The sequence below is a fragment of the Haemaphysalis longicornis genome, unplaced genomic scaffold (genome assembly GCF_048455015.1).
Source record: "Haemaphysalis longicornis isolate Haplotype H1 unplaced genomic scaffold, Haemaphysalis longicornis Haplotype H1 scaffold_4, whole genome shotgun sequence".
Taxonomy (NCBI): domain Eukaryota; kingdom Metazoa; phylum Arthropoda; class Arachnida; order Ixodida; family Ixodidae; genus Haemaphysalis; species Haemaphysalis longicornis.
Window position 1 is genome coordinate 101,649,705 of NW_027526361.1, and position 21,456 is coordinate 101,671,160.

The 21,456-nt window shown below is 48.2% G+C and overlaps 1 protein-coding gene across 1 annotated transcript in view; it reads left to right on the forward strand.

Annotated features, from left to right (window-relative positions):
* Positions 1-21,456, forward strand: part of LOC144179888 (uncharacterized) — a 29,389-nt gene continuing 7,933 nt past the window's right edge. Inside the window, exons 1-9 of the mRNA XM_077708312.1 lie at positions 1-393; positions 512-776; positions 3,236-3,276; positions 5,389-5,471; positions 9,194-9,355; positions 10,359-10,421; positions 11,186-11,292; positions 14,590-14,669; positions 18,970-19,216. Of these exons, the coding sequence (XP_077564438.1) occupies positions 1-393; positions 512-776; positions 3,236-3,276; positions 5,389-5,471; positions 9,194-9,355; positions 10,359-10,421; positions 11,186-11,292; positions 14,590-14,669; positions 18,970-19,216 (1,441 nt within the window). The remainder of the gene's footprint in view (positions 394-511; positions 777-3,235; positions 3,277-5,388; positions 5,472-9,193; positions 9,356-10,358; positions 10,422-11,185; positions 11,293-14,589; positions 14,670-18,969; positions 19,217-21,456) is intronic.

The following is a 21,456-nucleotide window of genomic DNA, read 5'->3' on the forward strand; positions in this document are numbered from 1 at the left end:
ATGGCACATGCAATTGCCGCGGCGCTGCTCCTTCTGGTTCTATCAGGTTTAGGTTCCACCGCCGCGCCAGCTTCCCTGTCAGCGCCTCCCGTTTCTACGTCAACGCTCCAGAAGCCAGTGCCGCACGCCCCCAACCACGATGCATATCGCCTGCAGCAGGTGGAGGAGGAGCTGAACGGGCAAGAGAAGCATCAGGGACACGCACCCACGCCGCCCCATCTCGGTGGCGTAGATGTCCCGCCGACCGAACTGGAGCCGCCTCAGCAGAGCAACAAAAGCGTCCCGGGTTATCAAAATGGCTCGGAATACGCCTCCAGGGACGACGGTCGACCTACTGGTGGACTGTTGGAGAACTCTGCTCAGCTATTCCTCCATTTTGTCTCCCGCCACCAGGTTTGTGAACATATCTTGGAGCGTGTTCACCTGTGAGTCTTATGTAGCGGGTAAACTAGGTCTTGCTGGCTCAGTTGCTTAGTTCAGTATCATCAAAGATGCCATTGCCTTTCTTCAGGTGGTGCTCTACGTCGTCTTGTCGCTCGTGCTGTTGGGCATGGCAGTGCTGTTCGGCGTGACGACCATTTACGCCCGGAGCCGCAGCACCAGCAGCACCAGCAGCTGCACCGTGGACGGGCGTCGACGACGGTCGGACGGGTCATTCCCGATGCTCGACCGGCAGCCGTTGCTGACCGTGAGCTCCTCGTTTAACGAGGATGACTGCACCGATGACGACGACAACGAGGAGGCTGAACATGCCATGCTGGGGGACAGAGCAATAGGTGAGCGCGGTCAGTCTATTTCAATCGGCATGCAGGGCCAACCTATAAGACTGTCTACGAGTGGGCTGTTAAGGTCTCGTAAGCCTTGAAGACTCCTTGGTTGTTGCCTCAGCAAGGTATTTTAATCATTTTATTCACTCAATAGCACCCATGTCAACACGCCAAGTCACAGAGGGAAAGAGACAGATAAAAACCGTTGCTGACACCACCGGCCTAGGCAGCAGGCATGGCGGCCCGTATACGTTACTACCATTTTGCCAGGGTGACCAGTGGGCGCTGGGAGTCTTCCTCCGAGCGGTCCAGGGCCTCCGTCCAGTGATCAGGGGATGCTATGGTGGGGTGGGGGTCAGGGGGTAGGCCCACAGGTAATGTTGCGCGGCGGATTTAGCGCCACAGTGTGGACTAAGGGGAGAGGGGTAGGCGGATGGGCGGATATGATGGTGGGTGGCTCGGTTTGGAAGCGATTAAGTTTAAAGGAGGCGCCACAGCCGTTCCTGAGGGGGTAAGGGACGGGTGGGCTGGGGTTACCGTGTTGCTGGGTAGGTGCAGTAGTCGGTAACCGCCCGATAAGTGGTGAGGGAGTCCCTGGCGGAGTAACCTCCCTGGCGGGGAAGTGGCCTCGTCAGGCGCACGGGTGACGAGTGCTCGTGCCGCCGAGAGGAGCTGGGTAGAGTGCTGGGGCGCTAAATTTTGAAAGATGATTCCGCAGGCAAGCGCAGAGATAGTACCGCTAGCAAAAATTTTGATGGCCGGTTTTTAATCTGATAATACTAGATCAGAGGAAGTCTGGTGTGCGAGAGCCAGGGCTATGCCCACCTCTTCCGTGGCATGAGGGAGTGTGGTGTGAATTGTGAGGGATGTGATAGGAGTGATAATCGGCAAGGCGACGACGGCAACAGTGAAGGCAGGTTAATTTCGGTGTGCTGCAGCGTCTTAGTGGGAGGTGTTTAATAACGAGGGCGGAAAAGTGGAGACGAAGGAGCGTGCTCGAGCAGCTCGTCGGGAAGTATGATAAGTAGGGTTGATATTGCGGCGGAGTGGACGAATCGTTATGTAGCCTCTGTGATAGGGTGAAAGGCGAAACGTTGGTGTTGGTGTAAGAGGAGTAGGTATTTTTGTCTCCTTCATTAAGAGCTGGCTAGGTGTATTTTAGACAGGTCATGTATCTGGCTCGGGCGGTGCACTTCGAATAATTCAACCAGGGAGTTGTAGGTGCCGATGGCCCATATTTGGGCAGTGGAGGCGTGAGGAGGAAAACCGAGGGCAGCCCGTCTACTTTGGTGACCTCCGTGGAAGGAGTCTGTAATGTGGGATGGAGTCGGCAATGCGGATCAGTAGAAAATTCCTGGAAGAATCTGCAGCGGTCCTTCTCCTTCAGGCCGTGGCCCATAGCCTCAGGAGACCTATGAGCTACGTTACACGAGAGGAAATCGTGTGTAGGAGCGCTGGGTTTAGGCGATTCGATTTGATGGCTAGACCAAGTATTTTTTATATTTTTATGCGATTCACAGTTGGGATGGGAGCATTGTCCAGAAGTACATGCGTGTTGGGTGCTGTTTTAGGGGTGGTGATGGTATGATAGTATGAGAATTTAGGATTTTAATAGCGAGCATAAACCAGCTTCATGGGCTGTCGGTTGTACCGCTGGGACACCTTCTTAAAGTGTTGTTTCTATATCGGCATCGCTGCTACCAGTTACCCAAAAGGTGGCAGCATCAGCGCACATACTATAGCATAGCCGAGGAATATTTTCCAGCGTTGGGGGGAAGTGGGGGTGGCGAAATTAAAGAGGAGGGGTCCAGTACTGAACCTTGAAAGAGTGCCGATGGACGGGGGTCGGTAGGCGGGGGACTGGAGGTCGCTGAATTGGTAGCGTGCAGTGCGATTGGAGAGGAATGATTTACGTAATTTTGTCTGCACGTTGACCAGGAGCTATGCAGGCAAGGCCTCAAAGTATGGCTTGATGACTTAAGTGATCAACTCCTTCTTGTACGTCTATGGCCAAGATGACCGAATAGTCGTGTTTGGGAAGTTGTTGGAGGATATCAGTGTACGCGTGCAGGCGTACGTCATTATTCGCAAGGCCAGTGCGGAATCATGCGCTATAGAAAAAAACCCTGCCTGTGTACGAGATATTAGCGCCGTATACTGTGGTCCTCCGCTACTATTCCCTGCGTCGCAAGAGCTTTGGTCAGCGATACACCAAATTTAAATATGTTTAGTGATGCAACCTCTACAGTACTTCTACTCCTGCTACTATCGCTGGAACCAGAGCTACTGCAACTAATCTGAGCGCGATTGTATTACCCTAATATGGCTGCCACCTCATACTCCAGCTACACAAACAAAAATTTGCACTGTTCTGCTACTGTATAACCCGGTAGTAGTAGTATTAGTATTACTGCTACAACTGCTGCTGCTACTTTTGGCATAACTTTTCCCTCGTATGCTTTTTTCAGAGTCAGCCCAAGCCGTACGAAAGAAACAATGCATCAAACGGGTAAGAAGGCCCACGACCATTTTTCTGGCATCAGTGGCTTCCAAGGAACACGTGCCCTGTTATTGAAAAAAATTCTAATTACAAGCCGCGTGGCACAATGTGCGAATTTACCACACTGGGTTGTGCGGCTGTTGGAACTGTTTTAAATCGTAAACGAAACTAATGGTGCGCTCCGTTTTAGAAAATACTAAATGGGCGGCGGAAGAGAGCTTGTAGTATGGGAAGCTTCTGAGGCTACAAATAATAAAATAACCACGAATATCCCATGCGTAGCAACCACGCTCTAGTGCTAATCTTGAATTCGGCACGTGAAACTGCGGTCCATTAATTTTTCGCGTAGATACATGTCAACAAGCTTTGTGGCGGCAATACGCCCGCCATTGGACGGACCTCATAGTGGTGAGGATGGTGGTAGTAGCGGTGGTGGGGGGTTTGGTAACAAAGATAATGACAAAGCATTCCTCGTAAAGCTGCTCCACTTTGTCGCGTACTTCGCCTTTCCAAAATAAATAAGGTTGACTTTAATTTTTTAATTATTTAATTGTATATTTATTTATTTTTTTGTTTATTTATTTATTTATTTATTTATTTATTTATTTATTTATCCTTAAATCAGGATGTTGGCAAATTTGATGTCGATTCCATTATTAATTCGCCACTGCTGCTTGTCCTCCTTGAGCTTAGAATAATACCTCCTTTTTAGTGTGAAACGTTTATGGCGTATTCTCTCTAGAACTGCTGGACAGGAAAACGATGTTGAAGAGACTGAGATGACGATTGACGATAAATGACAGAGAGAGATGCGCAGCTAGTGTGACGTCACATTCAGATATGTTATCGCGTTCGCGCGCACGCCGCGGGGGCTAGAACTCGCTGCACGCTGAGCGCGAGCGCGAAAGTTGAAATCACTCCAACCAAATGGGCGTAGCATTGCCGTAAACAACGCTGTTGCTAGATGTTCAGGCATTGGGCATAGCGTTGGACGCTCTGGTTACTAGGACGCACACTATACTCAGAATGAGCGCGTGATTTGCTTCGACAGAATTGAATTGAAATTGGAGTAGCCGGTGCTAGGACGCCACGCAAAAGAAAGTTACCAACAGCTCCCGCAACATGTGCTATTGTGATTGGTCTGTGTTGCGTACCTTTCGCATATCCTTCACAATTTCCAAGCGGCACTGCACTTTGCCGAAATTTTGATTTTGTGCTGAAATTGTAGTTGTGAAGGCCACCACCTCTCGCCTGCATTTTTTTTTACCGCCGAGATTGTATTCGCTTTTTGCTAGTCTCTACTGCGCACCAATTAATTTTTTTTATCAATGGTTAACCGCGCGCTTCTTGAAGGTGCTGGCATTAATGTTACCAGGAAAGTGTTCCCATAGAAAGCATGTTGTGGCAGCGCCGCCTGGCTTTACGTTTCTTCATTCTTTAGCATCCACGCTGTACACTTGCATTCTAAATTAGTTGCAGTGTTTACGCATAGCAACTTGTAGTTTGTGTTTAAAAAGGCCATGAAAACAAAATGCGCGTTTTGTTCATTAGAAGGGCTGTTTTGTTCCGATTAACATGGTATTAATATTATCGTTGACTTAAAACAAATAACCGAGCTGTTAAGGAATAGAGATTATGCAATGGGAACTCTTCCAGCCCGTTTCCGGCAATTTCTCTATGACGTCACATAATCTCCTTAGTGCGATTGGCTCCCGCAAACCTGAGCCTCCGCCAACAAACAGGACTAGGTGATATTAGTGGGGCCTGTAGTCCTGTTCGAGGGTATTACTTGATTTCTAAGGGCAAGCTAAAATGCCGATAACTGTTTTTAGTGCTGGCCCTCATCACGTCATTCCTGCCCACATTACGTCACTGCAGCGCGAAATTTGAATGTTTTTAAATAATTCTTGCGTTTTCTTTTGGTTAAAAGCCCTTCTCGCTGTTCTCATGAAGCAGGGGGAGTTAACGAAGTATAGTGCTTTCAGATTGAATGAAGTTGTATTTTATCTTCACCACTTTAATGACGTTTCAAGGAAAGGGTACCAGTTTTTCTTTTGTGTGAATGTGGGCTTTCGTAGCCCCTCTCCGTTATTGAGGTGTAAATGGAGCGCGTTTGCGCAGCCCGTCGCAGCGTTTCCCAGCCGCCTTCTGGACCTGTGCAACCAAGAGTCACCGCTAACCTTCAGCGCCTTCCTGCCCATCGGGTAAGTATTGCAACTCCTGGGCTCATTGGGGATTGGTTCCCGTGGTATGAAGCACGGCGCGTACGTTGTGCGCATGCGTGTGTCTGCGTGTTTTACTGCAAAGCATTATATGTCTAACCCCCCCCCCTCCCCAGTTTTCATTCCGGTGTCATCGATTTACTCGGCGCCACTCCGAGGCTCCTCCTCACCACCGCGGACACCTCTTTCCCAACTATTTTCCCCCTCGCCTTCACAGATTCCCATTTGGCAAGTTGCGCAGTCGGCAGATAACGGCGGTAGCACAGTTATCACATATGATTGCGAAAAATAAGAAACGAAACATGTACGGATGGGCGTAAAAATGCGCACTGACGATTACTACACTCCCTAATATGAAATTTGTGAGCAGCTCGAGCTGTAGCCTTCTCAGTCACGGCTCATTTCTGTTGTGTCTCAGGAAGTGTTCGCGTGATCAGCGAACGTATGGCAGCGTGCACTACTCTGCTGCTACCTCGTAGTGCACCGCCTCCGCCTGCCGGCATGTTGCAAATTTTGTGTGAACCGCCCGCGCAAATGTCACGTGGTTTGGATTAGCCCCGCACAAGGGAGCAGCGAGTATGTTGTTGCATATCGTGTTTGAGCCTCCCGCGCAAACGTCACGTGGTTTGGATTAGCGGAGAATGGAACAACGTCTGGGGAAAGTGTCAGGGGAGGGCGCTCCTTGGTGGCGATGCATGAGTCATGTGTGAGGGAAAGGCAGTGAGAGCGATGACGCCGCAGCCGCACGTGTCGTACTCCACTTCACCTTTCGCCAGACGCTCCTTTCTGTTTTCTTTCTTTCGTCGCTGCTGCGTTCGCTCACTGGGTTACGTAAGCATAAACAGACACCGTTGCCGCGAAGCCCAGGCAAAGGCTGCCAAAGGGCTGCCCCCTAAAACGACCGAACCCGCCGTCACCGCTTCCGCTCAAATTCACTTCACCAAGTAGTTGCGAATCCCTCCCGGTAGAGGGGAACTTTTGGAACGCCGGCTTGAGCCCATATTTCGTTTTCTGCTTGGAAGGCTTTCCGAAATACATTTTAGCCAGTGTCTTTCACGTCTAAGTATGCGCCATCACCGGTTTCCGTTTTATGCTTGCACGATTTCCGGGTAGAGACGGTGGGCGTGCACGCACAGCTAGGCTTCATGCCGCTACCGATGAAATACCGGTTGTGCTGGTGGGAGATTTAGATGTAGAAATTGAATGGCTCAATGCGGTTAGTCGGCTGTCCTCCTTAAAGGAGCCATGAAGAGAAAACACAAGTTTGGTTCATTCAAAAGATTGTCTCGTTAGAATCATACTGACACCACTTTTAACGTAAACTTCGCTTAAATAAGCTACATAATTAAGAAAAACGGGAATGGTCATGCGACCCACCAGCTCATTTCCCGCAACAGAACCTGTGATGTCACATGGGCTAAGCTCTGCGATTGGCGGAGGCTGGCAGAAGCAGACGCAAATTAGGTAGAGCTTACAAACTAGACGAACGAGCGATTTGCGCTTAAATTTAGGGCACATTCTTTACAAAGCAATAGGAATGATGGGACAAACAGTGGAAGTTACGAAAGAACATGTAAACATAGAAGTACTGATGCGTTCTGCTGTTCGTACTGCGCACAGCATGCTTTGGTTTAGCTGCACAGCACTACGGGGCTTGGGGTTGTCTCAGACGACACTGGCCGATTGACGCAAGCAACGGTGTCTTACGTGACCCCATTTGTCGAGCGAGCACTGTTTCAGGGAACGAATATTTTCTCCCAGAACAAAAACAAGCCAGGTTTAAATGCGGGCAAAAACAAACCAAACGCGTGCCACGGTATGGTGGCGCCATCTAGGTTACGGAACGTAAAGAAACGCGGGAACAAACCAACACCGCTATAGGGTGGAGACAACCTTTGAACGGTCCCGTGCCGCCGCAATTGGGCCAACGGGCTCAACGCGTTATTCTTTTCGTTTCCCACGAGACCTAGCAACGCGAAACAGACAATATGATTCAAACTTCGTCAGTAAACCGCGTTGCGGCGATAATTTTAGCGCGGTTTTGACACAATGACTTGCTTCGGTGGCGAGCGAGCAACCGAACATGGCGGCGCCAGCGTTACGTGTCTCTACCCTGTACGGCGGATGCGTGAATGAAGGTATTCTAGGCTGCAGAGCGGTCGGTTCCCGTGATGTCACTTGGGACCACGAAAACGCACGATTGAGCGGGAAAATCAAAATTTTAACCTAAATTGTTTAATTTCTCAGTGAATAAAGCACCGTTTGTATCCGGACAAGCGCTGGGGGCACTATAAAACACGAAATCTTTCGAATAAAACCAACTTGCATTTTCTCTTCATGGCTCCTTTAATCGAGTGGTTCGGGTGTGGCCTGATATGTTAACACAGACATTTTACACACACAGTAAGGTGCATACGAGGGGGAAGGAAAACGGACAGCCACGTGTTTGTACGCGAGAATAGAGCTACAGCGCTTCCGTGCTTTAAATCGTTATGGGACAGATGCATGCCGTTCGTTCGGAGGAAGGAAGAGCAAGAATCAAAGCGCTGGCTCGAACACAAGCGCGAATGGGCGCAAAAACAACGAAAAGCTGCTAGCGCCACCATTACCACCTCAAGTTTAGCTCGTCGAATAGCGGCCCCCTCCAGGATGAAGAGCAACTCTCCCGCTTGAACGCCGGCATGAGCCAATATCACTTCTTCAGAGGGCTTTCAGGGGATGTTTTCGACGGCGTCTGTCACTTCTAAGCACGCGCACATGACCGGTTGCCGGTTTATGCGTGCAGAGGTTTGTAGTGGAGAATAGTGGGCGGGAGGGGGGAGGCGTGCACGCGCAGCTATTGGTTTCATGCCCGTACTAATGGATGGCATGTCCGTTGTGCTGGTGCGATGTTTAAACGCGAACGCGAAGCGGCCCAGTCGGACCAGTCCGGAGCTCTTAGTGCTAGGGCGGATGGGTTTCTGTGTTAGGCTATGTTCAGACTACCGACGCAAAAGCCGTATCGTGATCTATGGACGTAAAAAATGGCATGTCACGCAGTTCGGCTGGCTGAGACGTGAAATACGTCATTTTTTAAAGTTATTTTAAATTTATTACGACAGTTGCGGCGACAATCTAAACCCGGCCCTACACAAACAATCAGATGCTTACGACACAGGAGGGACACAGGCAGTTCCATGTTTATCTGCAAGAACACAGATTGGATCCTTCAGAGGTCCATTCAGCTAGTTGGCTAGGAAGTATGCTCCATCGAAAATTACTATAAACGTGTGGTGTTGTGTTCCGTGCACCCCGTAGACCACGTCCAGCTTTGCAGGTCATCCTTCTTCACAGAGTGGAAGGGCACTATTTTTTTGTTGTGCGCACTTGCATTTCCTTAAGGCAGTAAATCTTCCTCTCTGCACCGTCTACTGTTCATGCACTTCATTCTCCTTAGTATTGGAACACTATGTCGGGGTTAACTTTTCACGTTACTGTACATTTGATAAACATTTAATTTTCGGCAAATACTGAGATTTCCTTCAAACAGGAGGGATGATGATGATTAACCCAAAGCTGAAGCTGTTTCTGTAACTAACAGAGGAGATAATAGATTTGGCACAGGAAGTATCGAATGCAGGCTCAAACTTAAAGAACGCCTCGAGCGCAGTTCCGCCCCAAAATGCTCTCTACTCTCGCCTGAGCACTTCGGTGACCGCGTGCAGGAGCCAGGACCGGTCCAAGTGGCTCGCCCACGGCCGCCACAGCGAGCTCTTCCAGGTGGTGGCGTTTTTCAAGCGCAGTGTCCTCAAGGTCATGCCCATCGTGGCCGGAGACTTCTCCAAGGGACGCCTCGAGACTATCGCAACCGCCATTGAGTGCTACCTGTGAGTCCCCCGGGGGCTTAACTTAAAAGCTCGGTTTGTCTTCGGCGATACGCAGGTGCTGAGTATTTCTGCATGTTTCTGTTGAGAGCATTTTCTGTCGAATGCATTCTGTTGAAAGCATAGCGTAACATGGCGTTCCGGCCTAACGTGAACTCTTACTTCCGGCGGGACCTTGCGGAATTAAATACTGAACAAAGGAAGGATGCAGTAAGCCACAACATCTAGATGCGTAAAGGTAAATTTCTGATGTTACCACTGTGAAATACGAACCAAATATAAAAATAGGGACCACACACAGCCCCGTTCTGTGTCCGGGGTCCGTTCTTCGCACTGCTAGAATCCAGGGTTGGAAGGCGGCCGGGCGTAGGACGTCCCCGAGCGCCCATGACGGTAGTAGTATGAAGCCTAGAATGCTTGTCCTTGACGCCATCTTGAATGTATCTGCTGCTACATTATATCCGCCCCCTCCCCTCTAGAGGGTCCACGCAAGATTTTCCCCTGACTGCAAGACTGGCAGCAAGCATACGAACCCGGCTGGCTTTCACTATATATTGCAAGGAGGGCATTATTGCCCTATGACCCGTAACCACATCCCCAGCCGTACACAATGGCTTCTTTGCACTTAATGGTTTTTTCCTGCGTTGGCTTCTCTTGCTGCTTCTACATCCCATTCATTATCATAAATTTTCCCCTGAAATGAAATTAACCCTACACTTACAATAAAGTACAATTATCATTATTAGCCAGCGTTGCAATATAGTCTATATCACTGTTAACTCTGTTTTGCAGCCTTCACGCCACCATAGAGCGTAATTTGAGTGGAGCATCCTTTAGAGCAACCTTCGATGACTATGATGGGGGCGCGGACATAAACAGCTTACGTCAACTCTATAACAGCAATGCTAAGAAAGAATTAAGGGCTAGGCAGACAATTTAAGCACTGTAAATTGTTGCGGTTATTAAAAGATAATAATTGCGGCGCCTCCTTTTTCGTTGCTTTCAGCAAACTGAACGCCCTGAGGTACGAAAGGCGCTACAGGGCTCCCAATTTCATCGAAGTTCAAAGGTTGGTAGTTTTCTTTATTCGTTCCGGTTCACTATTGTGAAGTTTTTTTTATGGGAACAACTCAGAAGTCTTGTCTAGCACGAACTGTACTCTTCGGGTCCCAAAACATTGCCGCTTAGAGCACTAAGAAAGTCTGCAATACTTACATTTTTTCTCTTTGTTTTCCTAAAATCCCAAATGCTTTAGGAAAATTGCTAGCAAGCCCATCCCGTATATAAAACAGGAGGCCACAAACTCCCCTAGCCAAATATTCCCGCTCTACGCCCATTAAAATTTCTTCTAAAGATCTTTTTTTTTTTCGGTGTGGGTTTTTTCTTGCCCGTTTGAGTGACGTCATTCCAAGAATGTCGCGTCCATTGGACACATTCCTTTTTACTGCAGGAACAATGAACGCGTTCGCTAGCCAGTATAAAGAATTTAATAAAACAATGTAGGGCGAGTTGGTACGTGATTCCCTCTAAAAGAGCACACAAAATACACACAAAAAGACGAATATACAGGGCGAGCGCTTTAAAGAAAATTGCAACAAAGGCAAAGCGAAATGTGAAAGTGGTATTGGCTGCGATGAGCAAATCACGCAGCGCTGCTCTGTATTGGCAATAACTATAGCTTTCCCAGTGCTTCCAGGCACCAAGTAAAAAAAGTGAAGGCGTTAGTCGAAAGTGTATCAGGGTACAATAAAAGCTTAAAAATAACCGCATATATGTGCGTACGGCACCGTTTCGCGTCCTGTACTATACTGACGCACGATGTGCTCGCCGCAGGATCTCGTGCGTGTTCGACTGGTTCCCGGAGTGGTTGCTGCGCAGCGACCGTAGCCGCCATGGTTCCAGCGAGTCCTTGGCCGAGAGTCTAGCGTCCGAGATCTCCGGTAAAGTGGGACCCACCCTTGATATGATCGATGCCTTCCGCCGAAGCGAGGGTAACTCATAACGCAAACCGCTAACTACTTCCTCTCGGCACGCTCTTGCTCCGCGGTGAACGTTCCCGCTAAAGACGTTCTGAGTAAGAAGGAATGCCCTCGTGCACCCTGTTTTTACTCGCACAGTTTTCAGACTAACCAACCTCTGATAACTTCCCCGCTGGCTCAGTAGCCAAGGCGTGCTGCAGAGACGGAGGACGCGGGTTCAATCCCGGCCGTAGAGACTGCTTTTCTGATGCCGGCGAAAAGCGAAAACGCGCATGTATCGAGATTTCGGCGCCCGTTAAAGCTCCCCAGGTGGTCAAAATTGATCCGGGGCCCTGGTCCAACTCATGGCCGGGTGTAGCTTCGGCGTGCTAAACCCCGCTTTCAAGAGTGAACTCTGGTGTTTTTTTTTTTTTTATTTTTTCGATGTCGGTACAACCCATGCGCAGGTCTCTGTAAAGCTGTTACGCGCCTGCCGCTACAAGTTTCATGCGCGGAAATTTTCACAACGACTAAGAAGCACAGATATGTATACTATCGGCGTCAAATGAAACGCGAACATGAAAATAAGAACCCGAACACACAAATAGCGCGATTTCTTTCCATGCAAGCCAAAATGACGCATGAATTAGTTACAAAAACAAAGTTGGGAAAAGTGGATTTCCGAACATACCAATAGCATGCCATTATATAAACTCGATGAAACGTATTTTTCAATTTTGCACGTTCTGGTTCATATTTTCATGTTTGCGTTTCATTTGACGCTTCAACTCCTCATTGCATTACGACGGTATCACCAGGGAAACCAATGTATGATGATTTGATTTTTCCCGCTGTACTACTTCGCACATGCTATTTTACGCTCTACTTGCGCTGTATTTACCAATCAGAGGAAATGTAAACGATGCGCCTACGCTTCTGCAAAGCCCAGACGTATTCTGTTATGTCAGTGGTAGCATAATTTGAGGCCACCCAAACCTCTAGCCACTGTAGCAACTGCCTCTGAGCTTTGCTCGCAGTTAGATTTGTGCGCGCTGTTAGCACAGATATTGCGCGAGGCTCCCGGTGGTCTACTGTTAACCCTTTCTGTCCCGGTGATTCCAAATGGAATCACATTGCTGTGGTCACTTCAGCACATAGAGAACAAAACGAAAATTAATTCTAGTTTTTTGGGGGGAGTTGTTCTTCAAGGACGAGTTTTGCGATATACATCACCAGTGTAGCATTTTCCCGGAGCCTGACTCTACAAAGAAGAAAAAGCTCTAGGGAACACGAAATTATGACGTCGAGGCAAAAAGAACCAGAAGTCCTAGTTGTATTCCCAAGTTTCTAAATCGGTAAATATTTCCACTGCGTAGCTCATCTTGTTCTTGTAGGCTCATGTGGTCAATTTAAGAAAACAAGGAAAATTTCTTTCCGTTCAATATAGCATTTTTAATTGCCAGATGTCTCCCATTATTGGCCTCAGTAATAAATCAGTAATTGTGGTACTACCAGCTGTAGAATTTAGTAGAACACAGAGAAAATATTTTTGTGCTTGAAAAAAAAATGTCGGGCTGAAAGCAGCTATCATCATTGGCTTCCGGCGTTTTACTGCCTATTTGATATCTCTATAGCATAATTATTGCGAAGGAGAAGGGTTGAATCTAGGTGGAAAAAGAAAGCAACATGTCGTTTCACGATGTCGTGCGAAGACGTTTTTTTTTTCTTCATCAGAGCCACCTGCGGAATTCGACATTAATTCTGTCGCATTCCTGAAAGTTCATAGTTGTTGTTGCCATCGTTGTTATTGTTGTGTTGTACGTTGTTGTCGTTGTTGTCTTCGTCGTCGTCGTTGTTGTTTTTGTTGTTATCCTTATTGTCTTCGCTGTCGTTGTTGGCAGTGTTGTGCGAAGTACATTAATTATGTCGCATTCCTGAAATTTCCTTGTTGTCGTTGTTGTGTTGTACGTTGTTGCCTTCGTTGTCGTCGTCGTCGTAGTTTTGTCGTCCTTGTCGTAATTTTCATCGTTGTCGTCGATGTAGTTGCTGTGCCAGGCTTGTGCCCCTCCCTCTGTTAGCGTCATATTTTAAGACCAATTCAATCCCAGCCTGTCTGTGCTGACTGCAGTTACCTTTTCTATGGCGTTCAATTATCACTTCGATTACTGAGCTATACCAGCCTGTCTCTCCTCCCCTCTCCCCGATATCAGCGAAAAACTTCATTGGTACCGAAGGCCCAATTATCCCAGTCCGGACGGCACATGCGGCCCAGTGCCACCAAAGTGGCACCAGTGCGAGCGGTCACGTGACCATTCGTGTGATCACGTCATCAATACGAACGATGTCGGCGTAATGGATGTTAGAGTAATCATGTTCAAAGCATGAGCGCCAAATTCCTTTTAGTGTACCCGATAACCGCAATGAACGTCCAACGGGGATGGACACCACGTCTTGGTTTATTCGGTTGTATTCTTGCATTGTTGTATTGTATTCTTGTATTGTTTTGTTGTGGCGCGTCCAGTCTTAAGGAAGCCATCCAAGGAATCATTATAGGGCTGCTAAATCGAAGAGGTACCACGTTGGACTTAGTTATGGCGAGGAAGAAAGAGTATTTCTCTGTGGCTCGTGCGACAGCCATGATGTAGGACTGCCGGCGCCTTATTGGTAAAACGTTGTGTAGTAAACATATTGTCTTATGATCCACCAACTGCTCTAAGGTTACCCGGACGGAGCTTCTCGGAGTTCTTTGTCTTGCCTTGGCAAAGAAAATAACCACTGTATCGCGTACAGTGATTTTCATTTATCTGAACGAGGTGCTCGAATAGGGGACTCGGCGTGCCTCAGGCGGTTGGTAAGCCATCATACGCTCGAATTACAATGGCAATACCTAATCGCATTATTTTCCGTGAAGAATGTCTCCAAGCCCGCTGCTCTAAGCTTTTCTTCATGTACCTGGCAATGTGTGCTGTTTTTATTTCTTAAGTGTATGAAAATACACTTTACCCCCGAACGAAATGTCCGAATTACGATTGAGTAAAGTGAATAAAGTCCACTAATGGCTTTTAGGATCGAATGGCTTTTAGGATCGTTTTTATTGGCTGCTGTGCAAACGAAATATCTCAACGTTGTCCACCTCCTCCATCATAATTTCCCTCCTTCCCCACCTTTCCTTCTCGCATGCGTACATTGTTTTGCAGCCCCTGTGTATCTCGATTTCGCGTGCACTTCTACAGACAGCATGCACAGAGCACCCACTGATTGCCAATCGGTTCTTCCCAGGCACAAACCAGTGCTGCCTGACTCGGCATTTCGTGGTTTTCGAGCTGGGCTACGCTGGAAAGCCGCTGTCCCGAATAATGGTGAGTCTCTTGCAAGCGGCGCTTACGCGGCCTGCGTCTGTTGCTCAAACGTCACCGTCACCTAGCTCCACGTTTCATTTAGCGCAGCAGTCGGTAACCTTTTGAGGCAGAGGGACGAAATGCATGAAGCTGACACGGAGGGGGGTGGGTATAAGGCAAATAAGGAGGGCGGGGGGGAGGGGAGAATTTACAGACAGAGAAAAAATCCGGCGAATTAACAATAATGTATAAAACTGGATTAATAAGCATGTTTATTTTGATGTTTTTGTGAAGTTCGAAGTTTGATCCTTTTTTTCTGGATCTGTGGAAAGAAAGGAAGTGCAGATGTTATCTTTTTATGTTTGTGCCTAACCCCATCTGAGGACAGCGCTTCCATGTCGACCAGATCAGTTACGAAGTGACAAGGGGTAGTTCTGACATCGTCCCAAGGATCGCAGTTTGCCGACCCCTGATTTAGCGGAAGGGGTTGCTGCCGCGTCAATGAGTGTGCGTGTTCGTGTGACCGACTTCAGGTGTGCCAGCTTTGTCGGCTTGAATCTTTGAATCAACTAAGCTCAAACTCACTGGACAACTGTTCTGGTACGTCCATGGCACACTTGATACTGATGAACGTCTACCGTGTTACCGGATGTTACCGTGGTTATCCGGATTAGACCGGTTGTTACCGTGGTCTAATGGACAGAAGAGAACTGGGAGTGGGATTTCTAGTCAATAAAAGCATAGCTGGCAACATAGAAGAATACTACAGCATTAACGAAAGAGCAGCAGGTGTTGTAATTAGGCTCAATAAGAGGTACAGACTCAAGGTGGTACCGGGCTACACGCCCACATCCAGCCACGACGACCAGGTAGTGGAACACTTCTATGAAGATGTGTAATCGGCAATGGCTAAAGTAAAAACACAGTATACCGTAGTTATGGGAGACTTCAATGCTAAAGTAGGCAAGAATCAGGCTGGAGACAAGGCAGTTGGGAACTATGGTCTGGGCTCTAGAAATAGCAGGGGGGACCTACTAGTCGAGTTCGCAGAACGGAATAACCTACGCATTATGAATATCTTTTTCTGCAAACGGGAGAGCGGAAGTGGACGTAGAGGAGCCCGAATGGGGAGCATAAAAATGAAATAGACTTTATATTACGCGATAACTCTGGTGTCGTGCAGCATGTGTAAGTGCTCGGAAGGGCAAGGTGTAGTGACCACCGTATGGTAATATCTCGAATTAGGCTAGATTTGAGGAGGGACCGTAACAAGCTAGTACGAAAGAAGCCGATTAATGAGCTAACAGTAAGACGTAAAGTAGAAGAATTCAGGATCGCGCTGCAGAATCGATATTCAGCTGTTACCGAGGACGCAGAGTTTACGACACAGGAAGCCAGTGACAATCTTACACGCATCATCATAGAGTGTGCAGTAGAAGTCGGGGGCCCGATGGCTAGACAGGATACTGCTAAAATTTCCCAGGAGACGAAAGATCTAATTAGGAGACGGCAAACCATGACAATCTCAACCCCAGCTGACAGAATAGAACTAAGGGAGCTTTCGAAGTTAATCAATAAGCGTAAGACAGCTGACATACGGAAGTATAATATGGAGGGGATCGAATACTCTGTAAAGAACGGAGGTAGCCTGAAAGCAGTGAAGAGGCGTCTTGGCGTGGGGGAAAATCAGATGTATGCACTTAAAGACAAGCAAGGCAATGTCATCACAAATAGGGATAAAATAGTCACAGTAGCCGAGGAGTTCTATAGGGATCTGTACAGTAGCCGGGACATCCAGGATAATGCCGAATGAGAAAGTAGTTCAGAGGAGATAGACATATCCCACCAGTAACGACCGAAGAAGTAAGGAAGGCTTTGAAACAAATGAAAGGGGACAAAGCACCTGGTGAGGATCAGATAACAGCAGACCTCTTGAACGGAAATTGTACTTGAAAAACTGGCAAACCTGTATACGCAATGCCTAATGACGGCAAGTGTACCGGAATATTGGAAGAACGCGAGCATCATCCCAATCCATAAGAAAGGTGACAAGAAGGACTTGAAAAATTACAGTCCGATCAGCTTACTGTCAGTCGTCTACAAGGTACTTACCAAGGTAATCGCTAACAGAATTTCTGCAACCTTAGATTTCAGTCAACCTAAAGAACAAGCAGGGTTCCGTAAAGGTTATTCAACAATGGACCATATTCACACGATCAATCAGGTGATAGAGAAGTGCGCCGAGTATACTGAACCCCTATATATAGCCTTCATAGATTATGAGAAAGCATTTGACTCGGTCGAAACCCTAGCAGTCATTCAGGCATTACGGAACCAGGGGGTAGATGAGCATTATGTAAGAATACTAGAGGATATCTATAATGGGTCTACAGCTACCATCATCCTCCATAGGGAGAGCAGTAAAATACCTATAAGGAAGGGTGTCAGAAACGGAGACACAATCTCTCCAATGTTATTCACAGCATGCTTACAAGAAGTATTCAGAACGTTGGATTGGGAGCAGGTGGGAGTAAGGGTTAATGGAGAATACCTCAGTAACCTCAGATTTGCTGATGACGTTGCCTTGCTAAGTAACTCGGGGGACGAATTGCAAAGCATGCTTTCCGCACTGGGCGAACAGAGTAGAACCGTGGGCCTGAAAATTAATATGCAGAAAACTAAAGTAATGATCAATAACCTCGGGACAGCACAGCAGTTTGAGATAGATGGCGAGGCAGTGGAAGTGGTAAGCGAATATATATACTTAGGCCAAGTTGTGACCCCAGATCCCAACCATGAGGCAGAGATAATTAGAAGGATCAGAATGGGGTGGGGTGCATATGGCAGACATTCTCAGATAATGAATAGCAGCCTACCATTGTCGCTGAAGAAGAAAGTGTATGACAGCTGCATCTTACCGGTACTCACCTACGGGGCAGAAACTTGGAGGCTCACTAAGAGGGTTCAACTTAAATTGAGAACGACTCAGCGGGCAATGGAGCGGAAAATGATAGGTGTAACATTAAGGGACAAGGAGAGAGCGGAGTGGGTCAGGGAACAAACGCATGTTAAGGACATATTAGTAGACATTAAGAAGAAGAAACTGACGTGGTCAGGGCATGTAATGCAAAGGCAAGATAACCGTTGGTCATTAAGGGTAACAGAGTGGATCCCTAGAGAAGGCAAGCGTTGCAGGGGGCGGCAGAAAGTTGGATGGGCAGATGAGATCAAGAAGTTTGCTGGGATAAATTGGTCGCAGTTAGCACAGGACCGGGGTAATTGGAGAATAATGGGAGAGGCCTTTTCCCTGCAGTAGGCGTAGATAGGCTGGTGATGAGCCTCTAAGAATGTTCCCTGTTCAACTTTTAATTAGACGGACAGCGATACAAGTTGTTCTTGATCCCGCGAGAAGGCCCAGTTAAGATCGCGACCACTTGTAGTTAGAGTGCCTGGGAGTTTATAAGGTCTCCTATGATTCGTAATTGTACTACCACGAACATGAAAGAATTTGGTCCCGATCACTGCCGGTAAACGGAGCGGCCACCAGAAGGATTCTGACGAGAGAGAGGAATTCTAAGGGAACTCGCGCGTTCCATAGACTAAGTGCCGTATTCTGAGTCCCTCCTCCACTCCATTTGCTCCCTCCACTCGGCTGAGGAGAGGATTCCGGCAATGCTTGGGGAAATCGATTTCAACGCTCTCCTCCCCTGGAGGCTCGAGTGGAGAAAGGACTCAGAATAGCAGGGTAAGACACCCGGACAGAGAAGGCAATGCCACCGATTCCCTGGAAGCGTCGAGAATGCCTAGAGAGGTTGCTGTAAGGTATGGTCTCTGTAAAACAATCAGCGTCATGTGATCTACTGATTGGTCATTGTTTGTGGGTAACAAGAGACTTTCCCATTGTAACATACTCAATGACCCACTAGCTAGCTTAAGTGCAAAAACACCTGGAATATTTCTGGCTCATTCAGCTGACAGAGCAAAATTTTCGCGTTTAGACCATCGTCCCTGAAAAACTAGTACCTGCGTACATGAGCGTCGGTAGGATTTTGTCTTCAGGTGAGCATACCCGTTGCATTGTGGGAGGAGATGGTGAGGGAGGGGGGAAGGGGCAATTGGGCTGATGTGGCTTGGTGGGAGGAGGGAGGGGGGGCACGTGCCTCTTTTGCACCCCCCTGCCGACGCCCATGCCTGCGTACATCCTTGTTAATTTTCATTTGGCGCGGCCTCCCACACCTCTCAAGGCTTAGCCGCGTCTTTAAACTTTTCACGAGTACCGATCGTCCCATGCGCTCCTTCAGCATCCACGCGTTTCCCGCAGCTGCGCAGCGCGGTGCAGGGCCGCAGCCTGGTGCAGCAGGCCTCGTGCTGCCTGGCGGTGGCCGAGCGGGCCATGGGCCTGCGAATCCTGAGCGTGGACTCGGACAAGCTGCTCGTGCTCGCCACGGACGCCGCCACGCTCGAGTACCGCATCCCCGGCAGGCCGCCCCTGTCCGTCGACTGCGCGGGTCTCAAGTCGCACGTCGCCGGATGCCTGTCCTTCGCCTTCCGCGGGGAAGAGGCGCCAGGCACGTCTCTTTGCGTAAAACCGCGCTTCCATCGTAAAATAGCGACATTTTGTCCCTCCATAAACGTCATTGCATGTCGCTATATCGCCGTTATCACCAGCATTGACCATCAGTCCACTAAGGATATTGGGGCTATTCGACAAGGATTGTACTCCCAAACCCCGACCAAGCTTTAAAACTTTCGTACTTAAAAGCAGAATCGGAATTAAATTGCGATGAAGAGCCCCAGAGGAGCGCTCCATCTCAAATGTAGAAACAGTATAGGAGCAAGATTAATGCGTTGACGGGAGATATGGTCATCATCATCAGCAGCAGCAGCAGCAGCAGAAGCTGCCTATTTAAGTCCACTGCAGGATGAATGCCTCTTCCGTAGACTCCCAACTGCTCTTATCCTGCGCTGTTCGAATCCATTCTTTGCCTCCAAATTCCCTTGTTTCATCATTCCATCAAGTTATATTGTTCTTCTCCTACTTCTATACGCCTCGAGCTTCGCGATCGCTGCGCCGCCTGCCGCCGCTTCTCCGCGGTGTTGACGGGATTTGCGCTGCGTGGCTGATAGGGGTTTGTGCCGTGTTTTGGTTCTGTTTCGCTTATTTTCGCCTTTCCGCGCCCTAAAAAAAACTTGTTATGGTGACGTCTATAGGCGAAGAGTACGTTTAGGTCACTTGAAAAGCAGCTGCGCCTTCGTAGAGTACGCGATCGCCTGCAAGAGCTACCCGGGGACGCGGTTCTGCGCGCTTCGTCGCCGCTCTTCCAGGCGTCGGCGACGGCAGCAACGTATCACCCATGTCACCTCCAAAACATCAGTCACAAATGAATTATACTGACGCCTCGTTTAGACCTGATACTGGCACAATGAGAGGTTGGCTTTATTTTGCTGCGTGGACAACGAATGCGTCTTCGTTTCGAATATATACGTCGCAGAAAAATATGTTTCGGGGATGTGATTACCCAATCCAGGACAATAACTTATGCCTTTTATAAGATCTAAGCCCTGCGAAAATGTTAAGTATATTCCAAGCCTGTGCGTCGTTAAATATGTGCCCACGCACGCCATATAGCAAGAACCAAGGCAAGTTAATGAAAGCACGGAAAAATAAATGCTTTGCAAGTGCGGAATTAAGAAACGTAATAGCTCTAACAGAAATGAAAAAAAAAAAACACAGTGCAGCTTCTGACATGGTAAAGACGTTCGGCGAAACTTAAGCCAGGTAGGGTTCACTAGACCAACTATACGCGAAATGCACTGCTATTTCGTGAGACATCGGTGGGGGGAGAGGAGGGGGACGCTGTGTACAAATGCGGAGCGGAATCAAGCAATAAACGTTTTAGTAATCACACACAAATCTCGTGTTCACTTTCCTTTTGTTTTTCTACTTCAACGAACAGCTGATCGTACGGCGGACGCATCTTTGGAAGTATACAGGGTAGGCTGTTCAACAAGCGATGAAAGGTGTCGTTGGAAGAGTGCACATGTGGTATGTGATAAGGGCCTCTGATTTCAGTTTCTGCTTTATTCTGCAGGCTCCCTGTGGCATATGACGATATTTCGAAGAAGGATTAGTCGCGGACGCGGATTATATTCTAAGCCCGTCTCCGCGATGCTCGCAAATGATATATGTAGCAGATAAATGTTTGCGGGCGCTCACCTCACGACAAGACAACTCTGTCGTGTGCTGATCCCCGAGTATAATTATGCATTGTCCATCGTACTTTTGTTGAATCTTCCCGAAATTAAAACAGACTGGCTTGTAAATGGTGGTGATCAATATCTGAGGTATATTATTGGCAAACGTAACTGGCGTGCTGTCAGGTATGAGTGCTCCGCTGATTGCGAACAAAACCGATTTAAATCGTAGTGTATCCGTATCATGAACATCTGAGGACCCGGTGGTTACGGAGACACTGCTAGTAAATTCAGGTCAGTGTAACTACAATCGTCTCCATCATACGCCGGTTCCGCGACGCTGGCCTGTGACACACACCTGGCGCTTATACAGATCGAATATACCACACTAAGGTCGTGCCAGAAACATTTATATTCTCGTAAACACACCCCATTTGCGAACAGAGTGACTGCTCCACAAAAACACTGATTTCAAACGCCTGCAAACGGTAAATCTCAGGCGTGAACGTGCCGCAAAAGCAGCGGCGGCACTGGGGAGCCAGGCGCGGACTCCCGCGCCTGCTTTCGAAACGGGCCGCTAGGGGGATTTCAGTGGCGCCCCTACAGGCCGCGC